The sequence below is a fragment of the Aedes aegypti genome, chromosome 2, assembly GCF_002204515.2.
Source record: "Aedes aegypti strain LVP_AGWG chromosome 2, AaegL5.0 Primary Assembly, whole genome shotgun sequence".
Lineage (NCBI taxonomy): Eukaryota > Metazoa > Arthropoda > Insecta > Diptera > Culicidae > Aedes > Aedes aegypti.
This window is the reverse complement of record NC_035108.1, coordinates 102,867,890-102,893,001: the sequence shown is the minus strand read 5'-3', so window position 1 is coordinate 102,893,001 and position 25,112 is coordinate 102,867,890. Positions and strand designations below refer to the sequence as shown.

Here is a 25,112-nt window from a genome sequence, read left to right as displayed (position 1 = left end):
AGAGGGTTGTTCAAAGACAGAAGTATTTAATGGGCGCCCCTTTACAAGAAACTCAACGCATTCGGTAAAGGCTTCGTACCGCGAGCCAAAATGTATCGTGATGAGAATGGAGATATCTTGACGGATAAGATTGAAAGGTGGAAGCAGCACTACGATGAACACCTGAATGGTGTAGAGGCACTTGGCGATCCCAGTACCCAGGAAAACGCGCTATGCTTGGAAGAGTACAATGGACGGGCATGTTGTAAGAATGCCGAGTGCAAGACGTGCGACATTCGAGCAGACAAATAAATTCAGATTCGAGTCTATCTGACACCAATAGATCGCACGAAGGTTTCCCCCTTAAGGATATTTCGGACCATTTAAAATCACAAGTTAGTTGTTTACCTAATACGCATCTCTATAATACGTAAGTAAAATTTATTTGGATGCTCTCCTTTTCAAAACTTTATTACGAAACAAAAAACGGAATTACAATTTTAAACGACTCAATAAATTTGTGGTTGCAGTTTGCTTTTTTTTATACAAGGTGAATGAATGCGATTGCTCTCTCCTGTCAATGTGTCAACACGCGCGGGTTTCCATTTCTGGTCAGATAGTTTTTCCGAAGGTACAATGGCATCGTTTCCGTAGTATACCTTTTCTTATCTACATACATCGTTTCGACACTATTTTGCTTTCCAACAGATCACTGGTTTCTCTGGAAGTAATTGATTGCCTTTTCTCTCCAATGTACTTTCGTGAAAGTACCCTACCATGGCTATATTTTTTTTTGAGTAGTACGATTCTGATCGGATTTTTCAACTGGTCACGGATGTGTATTAACAAATGTGGTTTGTGTGTAAAGAGATGGGCGGGGGGATTATACTGAGGTCACGGGAACATGCTCCTGGAAGGCTCTGGAAGATACCGCGCCCATAATCGGCGCTTGGAACGGACACAGTCTGATATCATAAGGGAAACGAATAACTCTACTAACTCTCGACTTATTGCGAACACTTCAAAAACTAAACGCCTTACATTCTAGGGCGAGTCGCAGGCACCGATTATAGACTCTGTACCACAAAAAAGAGCATCCAAACTAAGATCGAACAGTCCTCAACGGAAATGCAGGATGACGCTCCTACCAGTTCCGTACCAAGGTTCCGATCGAGCGCAAATGGAGGAAATCAAAACGTAGAACCAGACTTTCTGAACGCAGCTGCGAAAACCACTGCGGAACCCTAACAACATACAACCTCTTTCGCTGCGATGGCCACCCTCACACTTAGGCGGCATTCTCCTTGCCGGCTTCCTCTGCAGCCGCCGTTTCGCCGGCAGCCGCGGCCTTCTTCTTCTTCCTCTTCTTCTTGTCCTTGGCGGCTGCCACCGGGGCAGATCCATCGGCAGGTGGTGCTGGCGCAGCAGCAGAGGCAGTAGCAGCCTTGGCGGCATCACCAGCGGGTTTGGAGGAGGCAGCCTTGGTCAGGTTGGCCAACGCCGACTTTTTGGCGTCCGCCAGGACCAGTTCCGATTCGAGCAGTTTCTTCATCTCCTCATCCTGGACGCTGTGTTCGCTCTCGAAGCAGTTCACGTCGAAGTTGGTACCGGTCACCACCGTCAATCCGTTCGGCAGGATGAGCACGGTGTTCTTGAACTGGGCGACTAGTTCGTCTGGAAAGAAAATGGTAAAAAACATTCAGTGTGAGGATAGAGTCAATTCTAATTTTTAAAACAACGAGTATTTCAAGATTGATGAATTATTTAGTAATAATTGCCTCCGTTTATGCCTGCAACCATGCACTTTGGCATATGCAATTCGAATCCGGAGGATCTATTGAAACCGTGAACGATTAAAAAAAAATCACTACGAAAATGTCTGAAAAATAACTTGAAAAGTCGGCGTAGGAACTTCTTAAGGAATTCCAGCCCAACCTTTTTGAAGCGCGGGCCAAATCGCAGAAACAATATTGTGTTACGGGCCAGGTTTTCAAATGCACAAATATTCGCATGAAATTTGAGAAAAGTCAGTAAATGAAGCAAATTTATTCTGTGAAATCATGCAAAACTCTAGCACAGGATATTTTGAAGAGCCAACCTAAAAAGTTTTGAACGATTGGAAATTAATGTCCAGGACTCCAGGATTTTATAGGAATCCTACCAGAATTTCACTTAGTAGGGTGCAAAACCACTTGGGCACTTCCATGATTCACTTTCTTGTCTCGGACGGATGGCTTTTTTCTCGAACGAATTGTCTGTGAATCTTTGCAATAAGAAGCTGAAGCGCCAAATAACAGCTGTACCTTCAAAAAAAAAAAAAAAAAAGAAAGGACGCCCCGCCGAAGTCAAAAGTGCCAAGAATAGGATTCGGCTCCTCATGTTTCGGAATCGTGCATAAGATTTTGTGAGGCTCATGACCCGGATTGAGGAACTTTTGCGAAAATCTTGGTCAGAATTCTGACCAGGATTGATTCAAACTTTTCAAATTAGATTAAATTTTACCCGTTTTTTAAACTCCAATCGACAGTACCTAAAATTAAGCTGTAAAAAATTCATGACAAAGATTTTGAATAATTCCAAGGGATTCGAATGATAAGAAAATTACAAAACAAAATAAATAATTAAAAAGCTAAAATATTTGTTCCAAGCTAAATTGAAAACTAAAACAGTTAGCATTAGTATGTCTAACTTGAAGTAGATAAGTTTAAAGATCCGAAAATGAGAAGAATCTATAAAACCTCACCCAGCCGTACAAAATGGAGTCGCGGGCCGTACGTTGACCAGGCCTGCTTTAACACTTCAGTCATCGCGCTGTTGTATTTTGTACAACATAGAGGAAAAAAGCTCGCTTTTCGTTCACAACAGCAGCGTGGTGGTTCTGACGTTGGCCAACTGCGCGACGACTGGAAGGTTAAACAAACCCCAAATAATGTTTTGACAGATTTCTGTGAATTACCAAAAACAAAATAAAATCTAATACTAGTCTTTGAAAGAAAACAACTGTAAAAATCGATAGAGTAAATTCAGTTCGAAAAAAAAAAACATTTGGACGCAATCTTGTGATAGGTCTCTGTGAATATTTTCAGAGTAATGCATGTGAAAATCAAGTGATGAACTAGCCGAGGACGAAAACCCACTTAAAAAAGATAGGGGAATTTACGTATTCTCGGCAGTTTAAGCCGATGTCGCGCTTCTTTTATAATTTTCTCGGACATCAGCAGACAAATTATGTGTTTGTCTGTCTACATTTAGGCGCTGCTCAATCCTCTATCGATTCACACCGACAGAATTGATAGAAGCTTTTTGAAAACGTTCTTCTTCAGCAGATTCGTTTTCTTCGGCAGCTTTCTCATAAGAACTGCAGGCGAATCTCTTCGGCGGTCACCTCACGCCACTAGTGGATTAAACCCAACTGTGTATTTGGCGTTTGCAATTTGGTTGCCGATAATAGTCAAATGGTGCCGACGAAGTAATTTTCCCAAATAAAATATAGAAATTACTGGATAAAATTTTGGAATGCTGAAGGATTTCCTAAATAAAAACTGGTGAAATTTCCTTAAGCACATCTTGAGTAATCACCGGAGGAGTTTCCGGGGGAAACTCTGACATTGTTCCTGAAGAATGCTTATATGAACTAGTACTAGAAGAATTCCTGAAGTGTGTTCGTCGAGGAATCCGAGAAAGAAAAATAAAAAAATAGGATTTTGCATCAGGAAAAAGGGAAAGCTTGCCTTAGAGTCCATTTTAAAAAATACCGTAAAACGGGGCAACTTTGATAAGTTTTTTTTGAAGAAAACTTGAATATTTATGCATGCTGTTTCAAAGAATTATAATTTATATTTTTAAAACAAGTACTAGGATACCAGTATAACTATCATAACATAACTATCGATTGCAGTTGATAGATTGCCAAAAGATTTATTCTGAATGGATATATAATTTTTCACATAATCGAAAGTCGGTTTTCTGTTTTGGGATAACTTTGATAGTCGAACAAAATTGAATGAATTACGGAACATTTATAGGGCGTTGCATACCTCTAGGCGTTTAGCGCTATATGGAAATTTTTGACATCGATTACAAAAATGGTCCCAGTTTGTAAAAATGGTATTCGCTAAGAGATTTGAGACCGAATTCATGTTCTACTACAACTAGGCTGTCAAGGATAAGTGACGAACTCATTATGGCTTCATCGAATAGTGATCGTAGAACAGATTGTTTGTAAGCTTTTAAAAAATGCTAAAATCTTATAAATTTTCAATATTTGTATATAAATCCTCAAATGTACTTGATTCCAATGAAAACAGCTTTGACGTGAAGTGTCACACTAATACTTTTTACATTTGCATTCGTTTTGCTTAACTGATTGACAGAAACTTTGTTATTTCGTTTAGTATGTTGTAGGTCTAACACTATCAAAGTTTTTGGAGACTTTCATAAAAAATAGTGATCAAATCTCTGAATAGAGATCTGTTACCAGTCATGTTATTGAATTTCTCTTGAGATCCTTATTGAATATATAAATTTTACCCAAATTTACATCAAGGCAAAATTAAATGCGAAGCTTTGAACATGATGTTAATGAAAGTTAACTTTTTTTTTCGTGAAATTTGCTTCATATGCTAACTTAATGTTTCTGTAGCTAAATTTTTCACCAATATTAAATTTTACTTTCATACCTTGTCACTTCATCTTTTGATCTATTGATCATCTATTGATAGGAATAATGTCCGATTCACTCCCAGCAATCAGCGAAGGCATGTTATACCTTCACTGTCAAGGCCAAATCCAGGCGGCAGTCCGCTTGCGAAAATCCGAAAACCCCCGAAAGCGAACCTACACCACCTGGAAGAGCACACAATCGGAATTTACTGTAGCAAGGTGTCTGGCCGCAAATCCCTGGGTAGTGGGAAGCGCGTAATTCTCCTTGCAAATACAGTCGAAGCTCGTTATAACGACAACTTTTAAAGCGACAATAGCTCTCTATAGCGACAATTTTCGATCCCTCGAAAAATACTCCAATGTAATAACTGTTCTCTATAACGACTTTTCCTTATTACGACGGTCCCTTGCGATGCCGTTATAGCAAGTTTCGACTGTGAAAATGGACTATTTGCAACATTGTTTGTTCGAGCGCTAATGCTCTAGAAATCGTTGATTAAAGTCGAGGTAAAGAAAGGGTTAATAATTAAACCTGGACTTCTTCTAAGAATAACTCAAGAAATTACTACAAGGATAGTTGGATTTACATCAGGATTTGATTTTCAAAGATTCTTCAGAAATTTCTGAAGAGTTCCAAGTCCTCCGGAACATTATCCTCTGATTGTTTTATCTTCCATCGATTTCCCCAGGAATGTCTCAACGATTCGAGATTCGTTTAGGATTTCTTCAAATATTCAACCAGAAATTACTTAAGAGATGCCTCCGGTGATTCCCAAGGATTTAATCCAAAATTTGAATATGAAACCTTCAATGACGTATTGAATAATCCATGGATGATTTTATATTAGGAAAAAAACTTGAAAATGTTTGGAATCCCTGGATGAAATTATGGAAATGTTCTACAAGTTACTTCAGGAGGAATACCTGATTGAATTTATCTACGAATTCCTGAAAGAGCTTAAAGATTTCCTAGAATAATTCCGAAGGATCTTGAAACCGTGTATGATGTTTTAAAGAAAATGAAAATGTCTGAAAAAATAACTTGAAAAAATCGGCGTGGAAACTGCTTAAGGAATTCGTGTGAAAATCACCAAATAATATGTCTTAAAGATCTCTGTAAAAAAAAAACTCCAGTACTCCAGTATACTGAAAAAATGTTTGGACGCAATCTTGGGATAGTCTGTGTGAAAATTTTCAGAGTAATGCATGTTAAAATTAAGTGGCGAGCTCGTCAAGGACGAATACCCACTCAAACAAACATAAAAAATATGAAAACTACTTGAGATAATTTTGGAGTGCTAAAGGATTTGTAATTGCTCAATCCACACCCTGGCAGACAATTATCCGCCCATCTAGACACGGGCTGGGTGAGGACCTACCAAGCCTCCCCCGTTAACATGTCCTATACCGTTTAGCACACCGGGATCTTCCACAAGCAGGCGCCGGAATTAAAGCGGTCCCACAAGCTTCAGATACATTAAATAGATTTAGTCCCTCTGGCACTAAACCGAATGGCGCCCTCCGCTTCACCACTAGTACTGCTTCCCCACACGCCAAGCACAATATCGAAAGTAGTGCGTTGTATAGCAAATACAGTACACCACCTCCGACACTATGCCAAATGTACAGGAAAAACAGCACCAGTAAGAAAGCGGAAGGCGCACCACTCGGTTCAGTGCCAGAAGGACTATAAGTATAACGAAGAAGAAACGAAAAGATAGTAGAGTTGGTTCGGTTATTTGATTGCTGAAACGAAAAAAAAAACAGAAAAAACAGAAACAAAGTGTTAACATTAAAACGGGGTTTTATAATTGATAAATGTATCGATAGTTTCTCATCTGTTACGTTTCCTTATCGTAGCGCTGTCGATTTTTCCATCTCCAGGGTGTTCGTCTCCGCTCGAGCAATGAGGACCATGATGAAATGAGAATATAAAAATGTGAGCATTAGTGTTGATCTAGTAATAGATTAATTTAAACTGCTTTTCATGTGCTAAGTAACTTGTAAACTCCTACTCAATTATGTTTTGTTGGCCTACACGTTTTATTTAGATACAATTTTTATTTAGAAAACTATTTGGATCCGAGATTTTAGGTGCAGATTGAGCATGTTTGATAAAACAAGCATCCTGTTTTCAGTTGAAGAATGTTCAAGAAGTTGATGATTCTGTTATTTATACTGGCTACATACAAGAATTCACTATTGATGTAATATATGGATATTGAAAGTTCCAACGCGCGATTATAATACTTCAGTTTTCGTGCTGTTGTATTGGTGTAAGTAGTGGGAAACCAATCAGTTTGGTGATTCTAACGGTAACAAATAGCAAGACGAAAGGAAAGTTGATAATCTATCATCATTATGATTTCAGTCCTAATTTCATGATCCGTTTAATAAATTCCGCGTATGATTCGGCAATTTTAACAATTTATACATGTGTATTCGAATAAAACAGACTACGGGCATTTATTACCTGTTGCAAGGTTCCTAAGTGATCAGATATTTATCATTTTCTACAGCCTAATTTAATAATACCTACATTGGGTTGTAACAAAAATTTGATCTTGGGATGTTGATTTGCCTCCTAATCATAGTTTCGACAATAGTCACATGCTTACTATCCCTTATGGCAGTGTTGTTGATTCTATTGTCTATCGCTCATCAGTTTCGCGCCACCCGGCAGGGACTTGGTCCTATGTACCCAATACTCTGCTGTGTCTTAACTTCACGCAATACATTCTGTAGATGTGTGATACAGTTTGCGGAATATTATGATTTATCACTTCGTTCAGATGGAAAATTCTGTTATGGTACCATATTCACATATCAGATAACTCCCACCTGGAACGATGTAATACATCGGAGACATGTAGATTCAGATGTATGTAGACGATCTATGCCTAGTTCGGCTCTGATCGACAGGCAATCAGTGTATTCAGTTTTTCAACTAGCTTGAAGCGATGAACGTATCAAGACAAGCTCTCCACTATATCTGCTAGCAATCACCGGTCGTCGATAGACATTTCGGTTCTTTTCTGCTAAAGAAAGACCCGATTGTATGCCAAAGACTATGGCTCATGCTTTTCAATACAGCTGGAAAAACAAGAACTACACCCAGCACCAAATAGTACGTAACTATGAGGCGGACCGGAAGGTTTGATAAGCAATCCCCACCAATTTTGGAGTGCTAAAGGATTTACTACAAAAAAAAATCTGGTGAAATTTCTTTAAGCACACATTGAGTAACCGTAGGAGTTTCCGGGACAATCCTGAAATTGTTCCTGAAGAAATCTTTAAAGAACTAGAGTACATGAAGAACTCCTCATGTTTCTCACGATGAATTGTGTAGGAATAATGTCCGATTCACTCCCAGCACACAGCGGAGGCAAACTAATCGACCTTCGCCGTTTATAGGCCAAATCCAGGCGGCAGTCCGCCTCCGGAAATCCGAAAACCCCCGGGAGCGAACCTACACCACCTGGGAGAGCACACAATCGGAATTTACTGTCGCAAGGTGTCTGGCCGCAAATCCCTGGGTGGTGGGAAGCGCGTAATTCTCCTTGCAAATAACTATCCTTTTTAGACAATTTCAAATTGGGGAAGTAATACTCACTGTGTTTCTCGTATAATACTTGGAACGGTTCGACCAGCTTGTGCGTCACGCACTCGTGCACTCCCATCTTGGCTTTGGCTTCCTCCTCGAAGTTGCGCAGGTTGAATGGCATCGGGCCGTACTTCTTTTTCACCTATGGAAGATTAGAAGTTGTTCCGGTCAATGGTCTACTTTATCGACATTATTGAGTTGCACATGGAATGTGATAAAAAAAAATGTGCCCTCAGCTCTCATAATCTACTACTCACTGGGAGGGGCTAGAATTCGGAATGTCCGGAAGCACACCCTCCGTGGTGGGAAGTCCTATTACTCGAAACAGACTTCCGGGAGTGTTGCGGGTCACAAACACCACCGAGGATGGGATCCCTTCCAAACGTCCTTCCGGCCAACAACAACCCTCAAGCGCTTGTTTCTAATCATCGGACACACATAGAGAGGAAACCTAGAGAAATGGTTTCGATCGGGATTCGAACCCGGGACGGCGACCGTACCCAAAGGACACGTGCGTGTACCATCGGGACCAAACGTCCTACCTACCTCAGCGTAGAATGCACGCGATGCCTTCAGTTTCAGCAGGTAGTTCTCCTCGGTTTTCTTGTAGATGGAAACCTTGGTGTCCAGTTCCTTGCCGAGGCCCTCGCCGGTACTGACCAGCACATCCATGGCGTACACTTCGTACTTTTCGAACTCGCACTTTTCGTGTTCCTTCTTCTGGGCGATGGTCGGGTTCTGGATGATGGTCTTCTCGCCGTCGATCTTGAACTGCTTCAACTGGTGGCTGAGCATGCCCTCGATCGGTTTGCATTTGAACTCGGCGGCAATCTTCTGCACGGCATCCGTCACCGCGTAGTTGCTGGTTCCGTCCTTCATCAATCGCAGGGCGGCCTGGCTGGCGTGGTAAGCCGCGAGGACAACGTCCGCCGCACGGCCCTTCGCCTTGTTCTCCAGCTTGGCACCGACCACGATCGTGTGGGCGGCCACCGCAATGAAACCGTCGATGTGCGCTCCCAGGTCACTGAAACGAATCGATCAATTTTGTTAATCTATTCAGTGAATCGGTCTAAGTACGTCACGCTATTAGACGGGAGAGGGAGTTCAGCAAAGCGTCCATACATTTTTCGTAGGTACCGTATAAAAAGTGTAATATACAGTATTGGACAAAACATTTATAACTTTTTCGATTTTCTTTACAAAATGATCGACATTACATATACTCTGCAGTAGCAATAATTGAAAAATATGAAGTGAAATTTACAAAAAAAAAAAAATTACATGTCTTCTTGGTGAGAATCGAACTCACGACTCTCAATTCACCAGTCAGATACCGTAGCGGTAACGCGCCTACATAGCGAAATGGGAATCGTGAGTTCGAATCTCATTGAGAAGACGTGTAACTTTTCCGCAAATTTCACTTCAATTTGTCTACTTAGTCCAATTGCAAATTATATGTAAGGCCATGTTTTGTTGACAAAAATGCGAGGGCAACTGCAGAACATTTTGAATGATTTTTCAAGCACTCTCTTCAACATCCAAGATTTTTTCGCCGAGATACATCCAATAATTTAAGGAATATTTGTAAAAGTAGCTTAACCCTCTAATACCCAAATTTTTGGTTCCAATTTAAATATCATTTTTCGCTATCTAAAATCGTGCTAAACACGTTTTGGACAATGATACATTTTTATTCGCGAATTTATGAATTTTGTTTTTTTTTTTAATTTTTATTACATTAATTTTTAATCCAGAAGCCTCTTCTGATTACTGATTTTTCAGGGTGTCGACTCAATTTTGGAAATAAAATTCCCTGACTTTTTCTGACCTTCCAGTCAAATTCCAGAAAAATTCCAGAGCATTAAAATTGTTGATTTCAACTGACACAAGTAAGAGTTTTACAAAATATTTCTTCGTTCTTGCGTTACATCCTCGTTAAATCTCATTTGTGTTCCTATCAGCACTTCCACAGTCATTAGGTGAGAGCCTTTATAAATTACATTAATGACCATTTACAGTATGCATCGTTTGAGCTATATTACTAGAAAACAATGTCAAAAAATTAAAATATTCCAATAAAATATAAAAAATACTGTCGATTGAAATTTAATTTTAATGGTTTATGACTTTTTGGTCACTGCAAGTCGTAGCTGCTTTCCAGTTCGAGGCCAGTAAAAGCAGAAAACAACTGAAACCGATGATTACGGAGCTGATACACATTTACTAAATTAGAGAAACCAGCAGTATAGATACAAAACTTATATTTTTACATTTTTTTTTTCAAGCATCCTCGATAGAAAGATTTGAACTGATCAATAAGATCCTCAATACTTTGCTTAAATTTGTCTAATAAACAGGCTTGATAATACTCCTCAACATCATCAGAGTTCGATGACATACTCTTGAGCAACGTACTGCCTTTGCTTCTTTGCGAGGAAGCGAAAAATGAGCGAGGAAGATGCAGCACAAAACACAACAGAGTGAAATTCCACCAAAAACTGTCTTGTTCGGGCGTGACACTCAAGAGATCGTTTGAAGCGTGAGTAAACGTGAGCATTGCAACAAGAAAAAAAGAGTGCCTGAAAAAATCCTTGCATTTTTTTGCACTCTCGCTCGAATCGCTTGAGGATCTGTGTTGAAAATTTTGAGTTCAGTTTTTACTTCTCAGAAAAACGGCAAAATCGCCTCATTTTTGTATCGCAGAGGAGTTTCTATCTAGCCTGATAATAAGTTTGTTTTATTGAAATATTGATTACAACAAGAAAACTTAAAACAAAATGATTTATAAAAAATCGAAAAAATCTGATCATACTTTTAATCAACATTTTCGTTGAAATATCCGGTTATCGATTTATTTTCAATTCTTTTTTCTGACATTACGTTCCAACAGGGACAGAGGATGCTTCTCAGCTGTTTTTGTGATTGTCGCAAATTATCTGAATTATCTGATTGTTGAAAATTACCTTAACGCAAAGATCCTTGGCCAGAATTTTCTATGTGATGTTTTCATGCAGTTTTCTAGGATTCGTTACAAAATTTCTATACGGAACTTCTTAAATATGTCCACCAGTATCTCCTATTATCTGAGAAATCTCCATAAATTTCGTTCAAAATTTCTTTAAGAATTCAACCAGTATTGATTTACAAACAAAACAGCTGATACAAAATTTGAAAAATATTCAAACAAAATGTGTTACGAATGAGTGGGTGTCGAAAATTACCATTTTTGGCGTTATGAAATATGTGAATGAACTCTTAATATTTTCTTATAGATTTTCATGCTCCATGATACAAGAATTCTACGTTCATTTTTATATACATTTATATCAATATGTTGAGCAAATCTGTGAAAAACTTTGGCGTTATTGAAGCAAATTTCAATAGGGTAGAAGCACCGGTTTTGGCTATACACCGTTTTACATAGCCAATCAGCATGAAACCGTTTATTAAAAGATTAACGACTATTTTCGAATCATTGATTAATCATTTCGTCCAAAAATCTCGGAATCACAACCAATTCAAACATCAAGAGGGCTTGATTATGTTCAATGGATCAGTTGAAATTATATCGGACTATCGATAGGTCTGTTGAGATGATTAATTGAATATTTTGAATCAATTATCAAGAGATAACAATCTTTTCTCATTTGTCTCATGAGCAACTTTGTAAACAATCAAAAAACAAATGTTCAGTTAAAAAAATCGAAGATTTTCACCTGTCTTATATTGGTACAACTCGTTTGGATATTGAAACACAGTACGGGAATTTTTTCCCTGACTATAAGTGAAATTCCCTGACTTTCCCTGCCTTTCCAGGTCAAAATGTAATTCCCTGACATTCCCTGACTTTCCAGGTTTTTCCAGGTAGTCGACACCCTGTTTTTGGCAATAATAAATAAAACAGTTTTAGAGTATTATTTTTATTTTTTTTTCTGGAACATTTTTTTTTTTATTTACCGTTTAACAGAAAAACAGGTTTGAAATTATTTTAATACAGTAGTGACCCGGTTTTGTCAGCCCCCGATTTTGTCTACCCCCGATTTTAGCATCCATCGTTCCCGATTCTGTCAGCCTTAAATTTACATTAATAAATTAAATTTAATTAGACTATACACGTCTATACTAGCAAAATTGGGTGCATAAATTCAATTATGACCTTGGCCACGTCTATACAATCATCTAAAGAACAAATTTATGAATTTTGAAATTTTTAAGAATTATTAAAGAAACTTATCAATGTAACCTTGGATTACGATACATAGAAAATGGAAGTAAAAAAAAATGTTTGTATTAACAAAATCATAAAACTAAGTCCTTAAGTTAAAATAAAACTTGAAACCAGTCGAAAAATGTTATCCCGATTTTAGCTCTTTCCCGATTTTGTCAAAATCGGGACATTACTGTATCACCAGGTCCTCTATCTGGGATAACTTGATTGTAGAAAAATGTAAAAGGCACATTTTTTTAATTATATAAATGAACCCCAGGTATGTTATAAAATTATACAATTTTTCAAATATTTCACAAAAATACAAAAAAGTTTAGGAAGTCATAAAAACTTTCCTTGTGTGCGTTTTATGGTCCAAACTTTAAGCCAAAATTGAAATCATTTTGATTTCCGAACTACTAAAACATACACAAAATTATCCTGTCTAAAGGCGGGGTTGGGTTATAAAATTTATGTTTAAAAAAATGTTATCTGACAAAAAAACAACTACAACTTCTTAGTAAATTGTCGGATATTGTAAAACTGGAATAATTTTGATGTTTTTTTTTATTATTAAAAAATGATTATTTCTGCGTTTTGTCTCAAAGATTTTCATTTTATATTCAAAACAAGTTTTCAATTGCAGTCGATATACAGTCAACTTTCGTTCGTTGCACTATACCTGTAGCCTACCTAGTGAAAGACTTTCACTAATCGGGCTGAATTTTTAGCTGTCAAAATATTAAATACAATAGGCCCAAATAGCCGTAGCGGTAAACGCGCAGCTATTCAGCAAGACCAAGCTGAAGGGCGTGGGTTCGAATCCCACCGGTCGAGGATCTTTTCGGGTTAGAAATTTTCTCGACTTCCCAGGGCATAGAGTATCTTCGTACCTGCCACACGATATACGCATGCAAAAATGGTCATTGGCATAGTAAGCTCTCAGTTAACAACTGTGGAAGTGCTCATAAGAACACTAAGCTGAGAAGCAGGCTCTGTCCCAGTGGGGACAGAGTCACATGAAAAGGCCTCTTAACGGGAGCCCAATTGAAGCCCACCTAAAGATAGTTCAACGAACGAAATTCGATTGTATTGGATAACGATTCATTTTGAATGCACCTATATTTTTTCAAATCATCGAAGCTCTATTTTTATTTTTAAGGTGACTGATAATGGGTGCGTAAACACATGAAAACTCATATCAAACTATCGTTCGATATATTTGTAAAGAGTGACGATCTTAATATGTAAGATTTGAACAATGATAACTATAAAAAAATGCATCTATATTTTTCAGTTTTGTTCCATTTGATAAGTAATACTTTCAAGAATATGTCAAGCGTGTAGAAAAAGCAAAAGATCAAAATAAGAAATTAAAAATATGATTTCGCCATATTGACTGAAAATTTCAAACACCCACATAGTTTAGGAGAAGAAATGGAACAATTGTAAAATATTGTTGCTAATTCACATTTAAACGGATAATTTAAAATAATTTTAATGAACGATTTCTTTACAGATTTGATCTTTTTGCATTTTGGAGTCCTAGCAGGCCTGGAGAAAAAGGTTCCTTCGGCAATTGGATTTTTTAGCGATAAAAAAACTGATAGTTTCCGAAGTTTTATCAAAAGAGCACATTTTTCTAAGTAAAATATAAATCCATGGCGCTTCAATATGTTAATTATGACATTATAAATGATTAATGAAGGTTTCAATCCGATGTGGGGTATTTAGAAGTGCGGTCGAAGATCAAATTAGTATTTGTGATAACATCAGTTATGAAGTGGTAGTTGTGCAATGCCAACTTCGGCGAGCCGAAAGTTTACGAAGTTGCACGAAGATGGCGTCATGTTGGCAAGCTACGAACAATTTTTTTGGCAGGCTTGTCGTCACCATCAGCTGATCGTTTAGTTTATATCTTTTTCATGACAAATACAAGCAAACACATACTAAGAGCCGGACCTGTTATATAAGACATTGGTTTCCTTCTGTAGACTGGTCCCGAAGTAAAATTTGTCGAGGGGTGATTCAAAAATGATTTCCATACTAACTTTGAACGTGCTTTAAAAATAGTTCCAGGGCACGGAAAATTATGAAACTTTGGGTCCTGGCTCAATTTTTAACGTAGAATAAGAATATATAAAAACCCAAACGAGCCACTTGCCAAGTTTTTAGAGTTCCATAAGAGAACCATGAGAGCGACAATTCAAAAACCCGAAACACACGAAAGTAAAAAAAAGATTTAAAGTAACAGAACATATCATTTATTCAAAGGTACACGGAAAGTTTGTTTTTCTTTGGATATCGGGATTTGTTTTTTTTTTGTTGAAAAAACTATGATATTTTTTTTAAATGACATTCAATACAGCTCGTGCTCTGGATGCTCATGGATGTCACTATTATTCCACAATTTTAGCATATTGACACGGAATTAAAACAAAGAAAAAATATACAGGACTTTAAATGTTCCAAGTTTAGTTCATCACAGTCCTTAGTTGGCACTGGATTGGAGAATGTTAATAGAGAACGTGAATTGGATCGTATTGCAAAAGTAAAGAGTCGTCCGGAAAAAAATCATGACAAGTCCACACGTATAATTTGTTTAAAATTAGTTTATTGCGGAACCAAAATTTTCACCATTCGAAAGCTTAATCACAGACAAACAGACGTCACAATCTCATCGCTGTCCATCGACCAACTTTTTAACGATCGATTCAAATATTGGGTAGGTGGTCAATCGACCACCCGTAGCGCTCGCGTCGTTTTTGTTTGTGTTTGACGTTTACACACTACCGCCACCTGTTGGTCCATCGGCCAACTACAGTGTTTTTAGCATTGGGCGTACATGATTTCGCGACTATGATTTTGATCGAGATTTGTTCTAAGTGTTACGTCTGTTTCTCTGTGGCTTAATATTTCAAAGGCTCAATAACGCGGAGGAATCATACAAAATTATTTATTTTCAATGCTTTTTGATGATTTATACTACAATGAGGCCTTAAGTTTTTTTTTATTCCAGATTAAGTCACTTTGTCTCTCCAAACAACGGAGCGGTGAAAGTAGGGGGGGTTAGGTTGCGAAAGTAGTAAATCTTACTTAAGCCGTTTTGTAATCCGGAAATTAATCGTTCTAAAAATGAAAAATCGAGTTGGTTTAGAACGCAACGTAATTTCGTATGCGAAACACGTAGGATTGATAAAGTAAGTTTGTTTAAGTAGATGAAAAAAGCGAATTTAGTACTATTCCATTTGATTCCACTAGAGTTTATATCCTTTGACTGACGCATATTTCGACCTTAACTGTAAGGCCGTCTTCAGTGTCGTGTACTAGACTCGACTTCGAGTTTGTTTACTTTTCTGACTAGATGCTGTTAGAATAAGTTTTTGAGAATTCTCTACTCATTATATGAAATTTTTTGTTCAAATTGAACAACAGTTAGAAAGTATCACCACTACAACTGCAACATTTTTTGTTGAAACATTCGTAATAAAAACGTAGGAGATCCAAACCGTTGGAAAGACAGGGTTAGGGCTTAATAAGCGGAGAAGTATTGGGCTCATTTGATGAAATTTCTAGTGTAATTCCTAAAATTATGTCTGGCAAAATTGCAACACGTATAATTTACTGAACTCCCTAACTTAAATTTAAGCATAAGTGGAAGTTGTATGCTTTTTGTTTCAAATTCATAATTTAAAAATTACATTATTTCTGGCTTGAATTCTTAAAAAGATAAATAAATCAATGGCTTGTTAATCGCCAACTGCAATTCTGGAAGCTATCACACTTTTTGTACAAATCTCGCATAACTTGTGATCTTGCCCTTAAATCCATTTTAAAACTGCACGTTTGGTGTCCGGACATAGAGGCTGTCCTCCATTACAGGACTCTCCCCTATATCCTGGACGAATATCTGACACTCTTTGAATAAATTTGCGTGGAATTCCCGAGAGTCTGTGGCTTACCTTGATTCAACAGTCGAAAATTATTGTAGAAAGTATACTAGCAATTCGTTCTGTCAGATATTGGTTCAGATTTTCGTCGAAGTTTATTCAAATATCGCGGCCAGAAAAAACAAAACCGTTCAGAATCGTTTCGTAAGTTTTGTCAGCATCTCATCCAAAAAAAACAATAAAATTTCCACATTTTGCGTTAGAAGTGTCTATTCAACCGAATTCTTCCAAAAAGACAGCCAGGAATCTTTAATGACTATTTGATAAGATAACCCAGTCGTAAATTTAGTTATCATCAGATCACAAAAATAGTGACTTATAAGACATTGTAATAACTCTATTCATTTGAAGAAGCAATTTCAAGTACCACTCCATATATCGATGTGAAAATGTATAAGTATAATCCTATATATGTATCTAGTGCGCACAGCCCATTACATTTACAGCTTCATCGGTTCACCAAAACTCGAGATTTATTTCTGCAAAGTTTTGCTGACAATTGTTAGAATGAGACAAAAGATACGGAAAACAACACGGCTTCCAGTGTTACCAAGATTTTTTTGAGTGACTAGCGGCTCTTGTTTTAAACATGGTAGACCACCAGGTAGAAAAAATGTGAGCAAGTTTCTAATAATGCACCAGACCTGCTTTGAACTTGACCATTGTATGCAAAGTAAAAATTAAACGTAAATGTGTTTTTTAATACTGTAGGAAGAGAGGGTCGAAAATATACATTTTTTTTTTGGTAACGAACGTGATGACGAATTGACGAGTGAAACTTACATTTTGACGACATCTCCTGCCTTCAGCTGATAGTCCGGATCGTTCTTCGATGGGGAGAAGTGGCAAATGCAGTTGTTCACCGAGAGACACGTTGGGAAAGCGATTCCCTTCTTCATATCCGGTTCATTCTTGTATTTCTAAAATTGCGTGAAAATTCATTTATTAATAAAATTGCATCTTATTTTTATGTGGAAAAATATCACATTCGAGGCAGCCCTCATATATCTTTATGGTGAATATCACGGTTTGATCAGTTACAATCTAGCGAGATAAATTTAATCATTGGGCATCGAAATGTGATTTCGTCGAGAATCGAACCCCCGACCTTGGGTTTGTGGCGGCAGCAAGCACGCTTACCACTAGACTATCGGGAAGTTCGTCGTCATATTGGTACAGTTAACCTATCAGTACAGACGAAATAATTAGGAATGCTTTACCTTGCCAGTCTCGGATTCCATCTGATTGTCTCCCTTTTGGCAGAGGGCTTTCACGGAAGCTCCCACTTTGCATCCTTGGATGAGACTGTTTAGCGTTTCTGGAAAAAATATAAGAAAAAATATATAAGTAGGTATGGTTACATTGTAGCACCAATGTACGGTAGCCGAGATTTTGACCAATAGTAGTTCATTTTACGAGACGTTTTTGAACGGCTGATCGCTTATTTTATGAATGAAATTTTGACACAAGGCGGTGTCGTAACGTGTGAAAGTAACAGCAATATCATCAGTGTTGCCGTTTCGTAAAATGGACTATACTCCACTGCACTGTGACGTCACGCATCAATTTTGATAGGTACTGGTCCTGTTGTTTACAGTTTGGACTTAGTACTTTTTTCGAATCATTCTTAATTTCGTGAAAGTTTGCTGCGAGGAGAGGTCAAATCCACTGCAGATACCCACGGATCGTATTATTCTATCTTCCTACCGTGGAAAATCGTCACCATCAGCATGCTGGTGATAGAAATGCGAAGATGAGAAAATGATGGAAAAAAGTCCGAAACGTAAACAACAGGACCAGCAGCTGTCAAATAAGTGAGGTTAGGCTGGTCATATGCAGCGCTCTATATTCGTCCAACCCCCCTGTCTCTGATGCCATCAGATAGGTCAGATCGGTCAGATGCTGTTTGACTGATAAGGATAGTGGCATAAGCTATCGTTAATATTGAACAAAATAAAAAAAAAAACAATTACATTTTTTTTTGTATGGTATTCAATTGGAGCTGCCTGACAGCTTAACTTGTCAAGGCTGAACCCTCGGTCTGGCTTTTGCCAAGTTTCCCCTCTACCAGGACCAATAGGCCAGGAGAAGTGGATGAACTTGTCATTCATTTTTCTGTCAATTCTCATACAAAATCTACTTTTTCTTTGACATAAATTCACTCTAGGTGAACCACTTCTCCTGGCCTATACTCAGGCGGACTAGGCAATGGCGCCCACATGAACACTGCTTTTTTATTAGTATTGTGACGTGAATGAATGAATGAATTTTCTTTATTAGAGAGACTTTCAGCCCTTGGCTGGTTCGTCTCTATATTGTGACGTGGTAGTTTTTGAAAAATACCCACATTTCCTTGCTTCTGAGAAAAGGAAGCATTGTGAAAATCAGCAGCTTCATCAGAATTTGTTTGAAATAGTAGTGTAGTAGTGTCATTACTAATACTGTCTAGTCGAAATGGTTTTGAACAATTTGTCATTCAAGTGCTATTCTGATTACTCCTGTCTTTTACGTAAGATTAGAGTCTTATATGTCAATTGTCGTCAAGTCTTAACAAAATTAGGCTGTTTAGTAGTAGTTCTAGTTATTTTCATTTTTTGTTGTTAAAAGTATTTATTGGTCATTGCGTTCATATATCCTTAAAGAAAAAAGTCACTTTCCTTGTCTGTTCAACAATTTTTCGAAACTAGCAAGTGTACCCTAATGATCGATCTCAGCGTCTTACATAGTCATTTTTATAACGAATATTGAAGAGTAAAGTTACCTAAGGTTTCTATTACAGTCTCCTACAAGATTCACTTTTCGGTGGCAAATGCAATGCTTCACAACGCCTACTTTCTACTTGTAAATTTTGCGAAAATGAAGCTGAAATTAGATTATTTATACTGTTGTTACAAAAGAGGTATTTCTTTTTATGGCAATGTAAAAACCATATTAAAATAAGATTGTCGCTACTCAGTGAATCTACTAGTCATTTTCATAAGAGTTCCTAAGTATTCCCTACGTCGTATATGATAACGATCTGTTTAGCTAGCTAATAGTAAGAGTGGCTACGGATCATTCTGGTTAACAAAAGGCAAACTGAACGTCACCAATAGTATTAATGTCCACTTCGAATAGATTAATTATTTGAAACTAGTGGTCCCGGCAAACTTCGTCTTGCCATCAAGTAGGCTGTTGAAAAACGCTATGGATCGTCCCATACAGTTCCGTTCACGCTCATTTTTCTGACTTTCTCGGTGAATATCCTGGGATTTTTATACACACAAACACGTCGGAACACTTAACGAACAAAACGGAAACATAATCATTCAAATCCGTTGACCCGTTTGGAAGCCATTTCGTGACATACAAACACCATTCCATTTTTATTAATATAGATGGGCATCAATTCTATCAATGACGCAGAATGTCCGTTGGATCACATCCGAGATATTATTGCGTCTATGCCATATGAATTATGACGCGGCTTTAAGCAAAAAATGCCAAAATGTGATACCACCACTACAGGTTACGCCTTTGGTTTTCATCATATGGGCTAATGGATTATGCCCTCCCATCGCGGCAAGGTCGCATAACCAAGGGGAGGGAATATGTAGCTTAATCTCATGGTATGGTTTGGTCAATTATTATACTAAAATAAATTACAAAAAATAACATGAATGTTAAGCCAAAACCTTCAAAATTCCAATTTTTCAAGCTTTATTGGAATTGAAGATGCGTTTCACGTTTTTGCAGGATCTAAAAAAATGGCTAAACCTGTTAACTACTTTTCAATTCAAAGAGTTTATAGTTTTCCTATCTAAACTCTATAACTTAAACATATTTGCAATGCTATCAGGAGCTTGAAGTGAAATAAAAATTCGTTGATGATTCGTTTAGTCCTTGAAACGTTCAATGTTGCGATAATGTCGAATGCCAGAAACAATTACAACAATTCCATACACAATTAAAAAAAGTTCTTGTCATTATATCAACTAGTGGCTTTGTTCTTTTTGGCTGAATGGAAAATATTAAAAAGAGTAAAAAGATACAACGTTCAATATGAGGGGGTTAAAAGCTACATCGGAGGAAATCGGCTTTGAAGCTTTTCAGCAATTTTTCACTCCATACAAGTTATATAGAAACCAATACAAAGGCCAATCTTCTACGAATTGTTGAAGAAAGTCAAATTTTTCGATGAAAACTAAATGATGCTAAAAACTGACCAAAACGACACTTACACTCCTTTGCACATCTTACGACCGAACATCTAGTTCAAAAACCAAATTAAATACAGTCGAATTTCGTTCGTTGCACTATCTTTAGGTGGGCTTCGTTTTAATTGGGCTATAGCCCACCTAAAACGAAGGCAAACGTCATTTTCTGTTGGATCATAGCAACCTAGCAACCCACTAGGCGGTTGCTTATTTAGGCCATTCAATAAGTGAAAAGCCTCATTCCTAGTCACGCACCTGAAGAGAATAAACGCTAAATTTGTTACCTCTAAAAGTTCTTGTTCTTGATTTTGGTGGCTGTTTGGGCACGTCAGGAGTTAATCATCAATGTTAACTTCCTTTTCCCGATCAGCCTAGATAGCCGCGTAGTGTCGGTAGCGGTTGTTTCAACTGGCTAAGAATTAACACTACGGACTGCCTGTTCCGGTGGTAAAAGTCCACCTCACAGGTGACCCCTAATTCATACGGCTTTAAGCTTACCGTGCCAAAGAATGAATGGTTAGGGGGGTCTAAATAAAACCTAGCCGCAAACGGAGCCTGTGGAGTTCCAGGGCGCCCTCTACAGTATTATGCCCTTCCTGTGCTACCCGGAGCAATGGTGCAGGTGACCTTGTGTTTCTCCGAGATAATCGGCTGCCCTTCTTCAGTCTCAAGCCTGAGGCTAAATAAGGGTGGGATTATTAAAACATTGTAATTTAGTTTAAATTTTCACCTCTATGGTTTCGCATTATGCGTTTTATGCAGTGTAATCTGTGCTTTTCGCCTTTGGCGACTTTTAAGAGCTACCGATCTGGTTTTTGTTCGCTGCTGATCTTTTTCGTTCTGAGATGGCGAAAAGCTTAATCCTGCCTAGTTTGGGTAGTGGCTACGGCTAGGATAGCTTAGTTAGATCAATCTCCAGCATAAAATGTCAGCAACGATCAATCTTTGTAGACTCATGCAAATGGTACAGCTCAAGTGGCGGTAGTTCAAAAACCTTACTTTTGTGAACTTTTATCTAGGTAACCTAGTGGACCCAGTTTTTGCTACTTTCAGAAACATGAAATGGCATACTCGCGTGCCATGCCTCGTGCATACGTGCTCGTGAATAGCGCTGACGTCGCTACACTCATTTCTGAGTTAACAACCAGAGATGTATGTGCTGTCACAATTGATATTTCTATATGTGACCTCAATAGGAAATACGTCTTTCGTTTTGTGGTGTATTTACCACATGATGAACCATCCCCAATGGATGATTTCAAACGAGTTATCGTTCACTGTCTATGAAAAGGCCTTCTGCTGATTGTGGGCAGTGATGCTGATACTCATCACATCATCTGGAGCAGCTCAGATATCAATTTGAGAAGCTCCAGTCTGATGGAATGCTTAAGTAGTTCTAATCTTGGATTACTTATTGTAGGAAATCGCCTACATCTCTATATGAACATAAGAATGTAAATTCGCAGACTATGCATTTGTTATACTCCACAAACTGTGAATTGGTTGTGACCAAATTCCATGGATTTTCTCCGTCCATTGGAAATCCTAGTGATTTGGATGTTCCCACTTCCGGTGAATTGGGACACAATTGTCCTTGCTTTGAGTGATCTCAAAATTGCTTGTCACTTTGCTTATAGAAAATGTTCCCCACAACTCCCTTCGCGGGACGAGTGGATGTCTGTACATTACTGAGCCACTCCAAAGGTGGCTAAGTATTTAACAAATCTGTCAAAGCAGAATTGCAGTCGCTTGGTTACAACCTTAACTGGCCACTGCTGACTCAACTATCACATGGCAAATATTCAGTGTGTTGATACATTTGTGTGTGATAGTTGTGATTCCGATTATGGAACTTCTTATCACCTGATATGTAACTGTCAAGTTCTCGCGTAATGGCGATTCCAATTACTTGGTAAACACTTATTAGTTGAAACTGATTTCAGTAACCTGAATCTTCAGGACCTTCTGTTATTCTTAACCCGCTGTGGTAATGAGCTATAGGCTCTCTTTACGCTCATGCGTTTTGCAGTGCCCTTTTTAGGGCGCTGTTCGAACCCATTGTGGTATGGAGCTACATGCTCTTAATTCGCTTATGCGATTTTCCCTCTTCAAGGGACCCCACTCCTATTTCCTCCCATCTTCCCCTTCCCTTTCCTCTCCCATCGGGTAGATGATGAAATAGGCTCAAACATGGCGATGGCACAAATCTCCCAAATGGCGGGGAACGTGCCTCTGGAGCCGGCCTTCTGATACCTGATACCTGATACATCGGAGGAAATCGGCTTTGAAGCTTTTCAGCAATTTTTCACTCCATACAAGTTATATAGAAACCAATACAAAGGCCAATCTTCTACGAATTGTTGAAGAAAGTCAAATTTTTCGATGAAAACTAAATGATGCTAAAAACTGACCAAAACGACACTTACACTCCTTTGCACATCTTACGACCGAACATCTAGTTCAAAAACCAAATTAAATACAGTCGAATTTCGTTCGTTGCACTATCTTTAGGTGGGCTTCGTTTTAATTGGGCTATAGCCCACCTAAAACGAAGGCAAACGTCATTTTCTGTTGGATCATAGCAACCTAGCAACCCACTAGGCGGTTGCTTATTTAGGCCATTCAATAAGTGAAAAGCCTCATTCCTAGTCACGCACCTGAAGAGAATAAACGCTAAATTTGTTACCTCTAAAAGTTCTTGTTCGCTTATTCATATTGTGTCACCACGGTTGTGGGACATATCATTTTCTGACATAAGACGCAATTTATCAATGTTGGTAGCTTTGATTTTCTTTTGGTCTATGTTATTTGACAGCTCTAAACTCAGCCCGATTGGTAAAAGTCTTTCACTAAGTTGGGCTACATGTTTAGTGCAACGAACGAAAGTGGACTAGGGTAGATGTACCAGTTATGGACATAGTGGTTCCCTATTTCGCCATACGGGATTACTTGAATGTTTTCACATTTTGAAAAATTTTTTGGGTTGTAGTAGTAAGATTTTAGATATATCTTGATGTTTAAACATTGAAAAAGATTTAAAATGTGAAAGTGATCGGAATTTTACGTATGGCCAAATAGGGAAGCACTATGGCCATAACTGGTACACTTTCCCTATACGTTAGTTTGTGGAATCGTGCTGATTTTTTGGTTAAGGGGGTGGCTTTATGAGACCTGACACGGGCCCCCCGAAGGTCAAATCCGTTTCTGACGCTACGCTGTAGCCATCAAGGTATCAAGGTAGGTATGCGCCATTCATCAGTTTGAATCAAAAACAATACATACACAATTAAATACACGGTTATTAAATAAGTTTTTGATAAAAAATATAGGCCAAATCAAATACAAACGATTGTCTGTGTCATTACTTTATACAAGAAATACATCTATATGCATCTATATCTATATGAAATTCAACGTCATTTATGGACGGTCTCTTTACAAGAGTTAAAAATTTGAAGAGAAAAAAAATAATAAACTTAATATGGATTCATTTCTCAGTACAAACAATTGTTTTGATTTTTAATTATGGTGTAAATAAATAAATGAATAATGTTCAAATTACACATTTGACCTTGTGACATTTTGACCTACATTTGTTCCAAGTTGGTTCACTGTGTGAGGTGCCAAGCTGGAAACAAGTTTTTAGGTTATAAATGTGTCAACTTGTTATTATGTTTCCAGGATAAAATATAAGCTCCCAGCAATCATCAATCGATTGGTTAATTCATAAGGAATGAGGATCAGTTTTGTTACAACTAATTTTAGCAGAAAATTACTTGTAATTATCTAAACAACAAGCTTACAAACCCCCCAAAAACGTGGCTCCTTTCGAAACATCATTCCTTCTCGCTCACCCATCCCTTCTTTCTATTTTGGAAGTCCAACCAAGAGAAAGGGACAGCTTTAGCCGAAAAGTTGACCTCCTGCCAAGAGATCCGGAATCGGACCCAAATTTCTACCGATTCCCAGTCCCGTAAGACCCCGATACTCACTGTTGACGATGGTTCCGGCTGTTTTGTACTTTTGCACGACCGTGTTGTCCGCAGTGGTGTGTTCATCCTCCTGGGGCTGATGCTTGTCGTTGTTGACCATCTTGTACGGCAAGCTCTCCGAATCCGATCACAATTTCACTTCTATTCCACAATAAACAGTTCTCTGCTCTCGTCGGAAACACGCAAAAACGGCACCTTTTGCCTTTTGACGCGGCAGATTTTCCCTTCACTGATTTTCTCAAACAAAAACGCAACGACGAGCACTTTGTGTCTTGTCTTGTCTGCTGTTGGCTGTGAAAAACGCGAGACGAGAATGCGAGCCAAAGTTCCTCCCTTCCCTCTTTTGGGGGGTTGCGTGCGTGATGAAAACGACGACGTCGCGCGCGGCGGGCAAAAATGGGCTGTCAAAAAATTTTCCGATCAGGGGTGGGAGTGAGGTTGTCAGAATGCGGGAGCTATATTCTGCAAATCGGCACGGAGAAAAATGGAAATATTCTCGCCCTAAAAGCCATTGGTAAATTT

The 25,112-nt window shown here is 38.2% G+C and overlaps 1 protein-coding gene across 1 annotated transcript; it reads right to left on the bottom strand.

Moving 5' to 3' along the window:
* Positions 1-379: 379 nt before the first annotated feature.
* LOC5576082 (proliferation-associated protein 2G4) lies at positions 380-24,959 on the bottom strand. The gene is made up of 6 exons (XM_001662361.2): positions 24,591-24,959; positions 17,623-17,720; positions 17,186-17,322; positions 8,792-9,269; positions 8,255-8,387; positions 380-1,653 (listed from the first exon to the last, which is right to left on the bottom strand). Exons 1-6 carry the CDS (start codon positions 24,688-24,690, stop codon positions 1,268-1,270), a joined length of 1,332 nt encoding a protein of 443 aa, XP_001662411.1. The 5' UTR covers positions 24,691-24,959; the 3' UTR covers positions 380-1,267.
* Between the last annotated feature and the right edge of the window lie 153 nt (positions 24,960-25,112).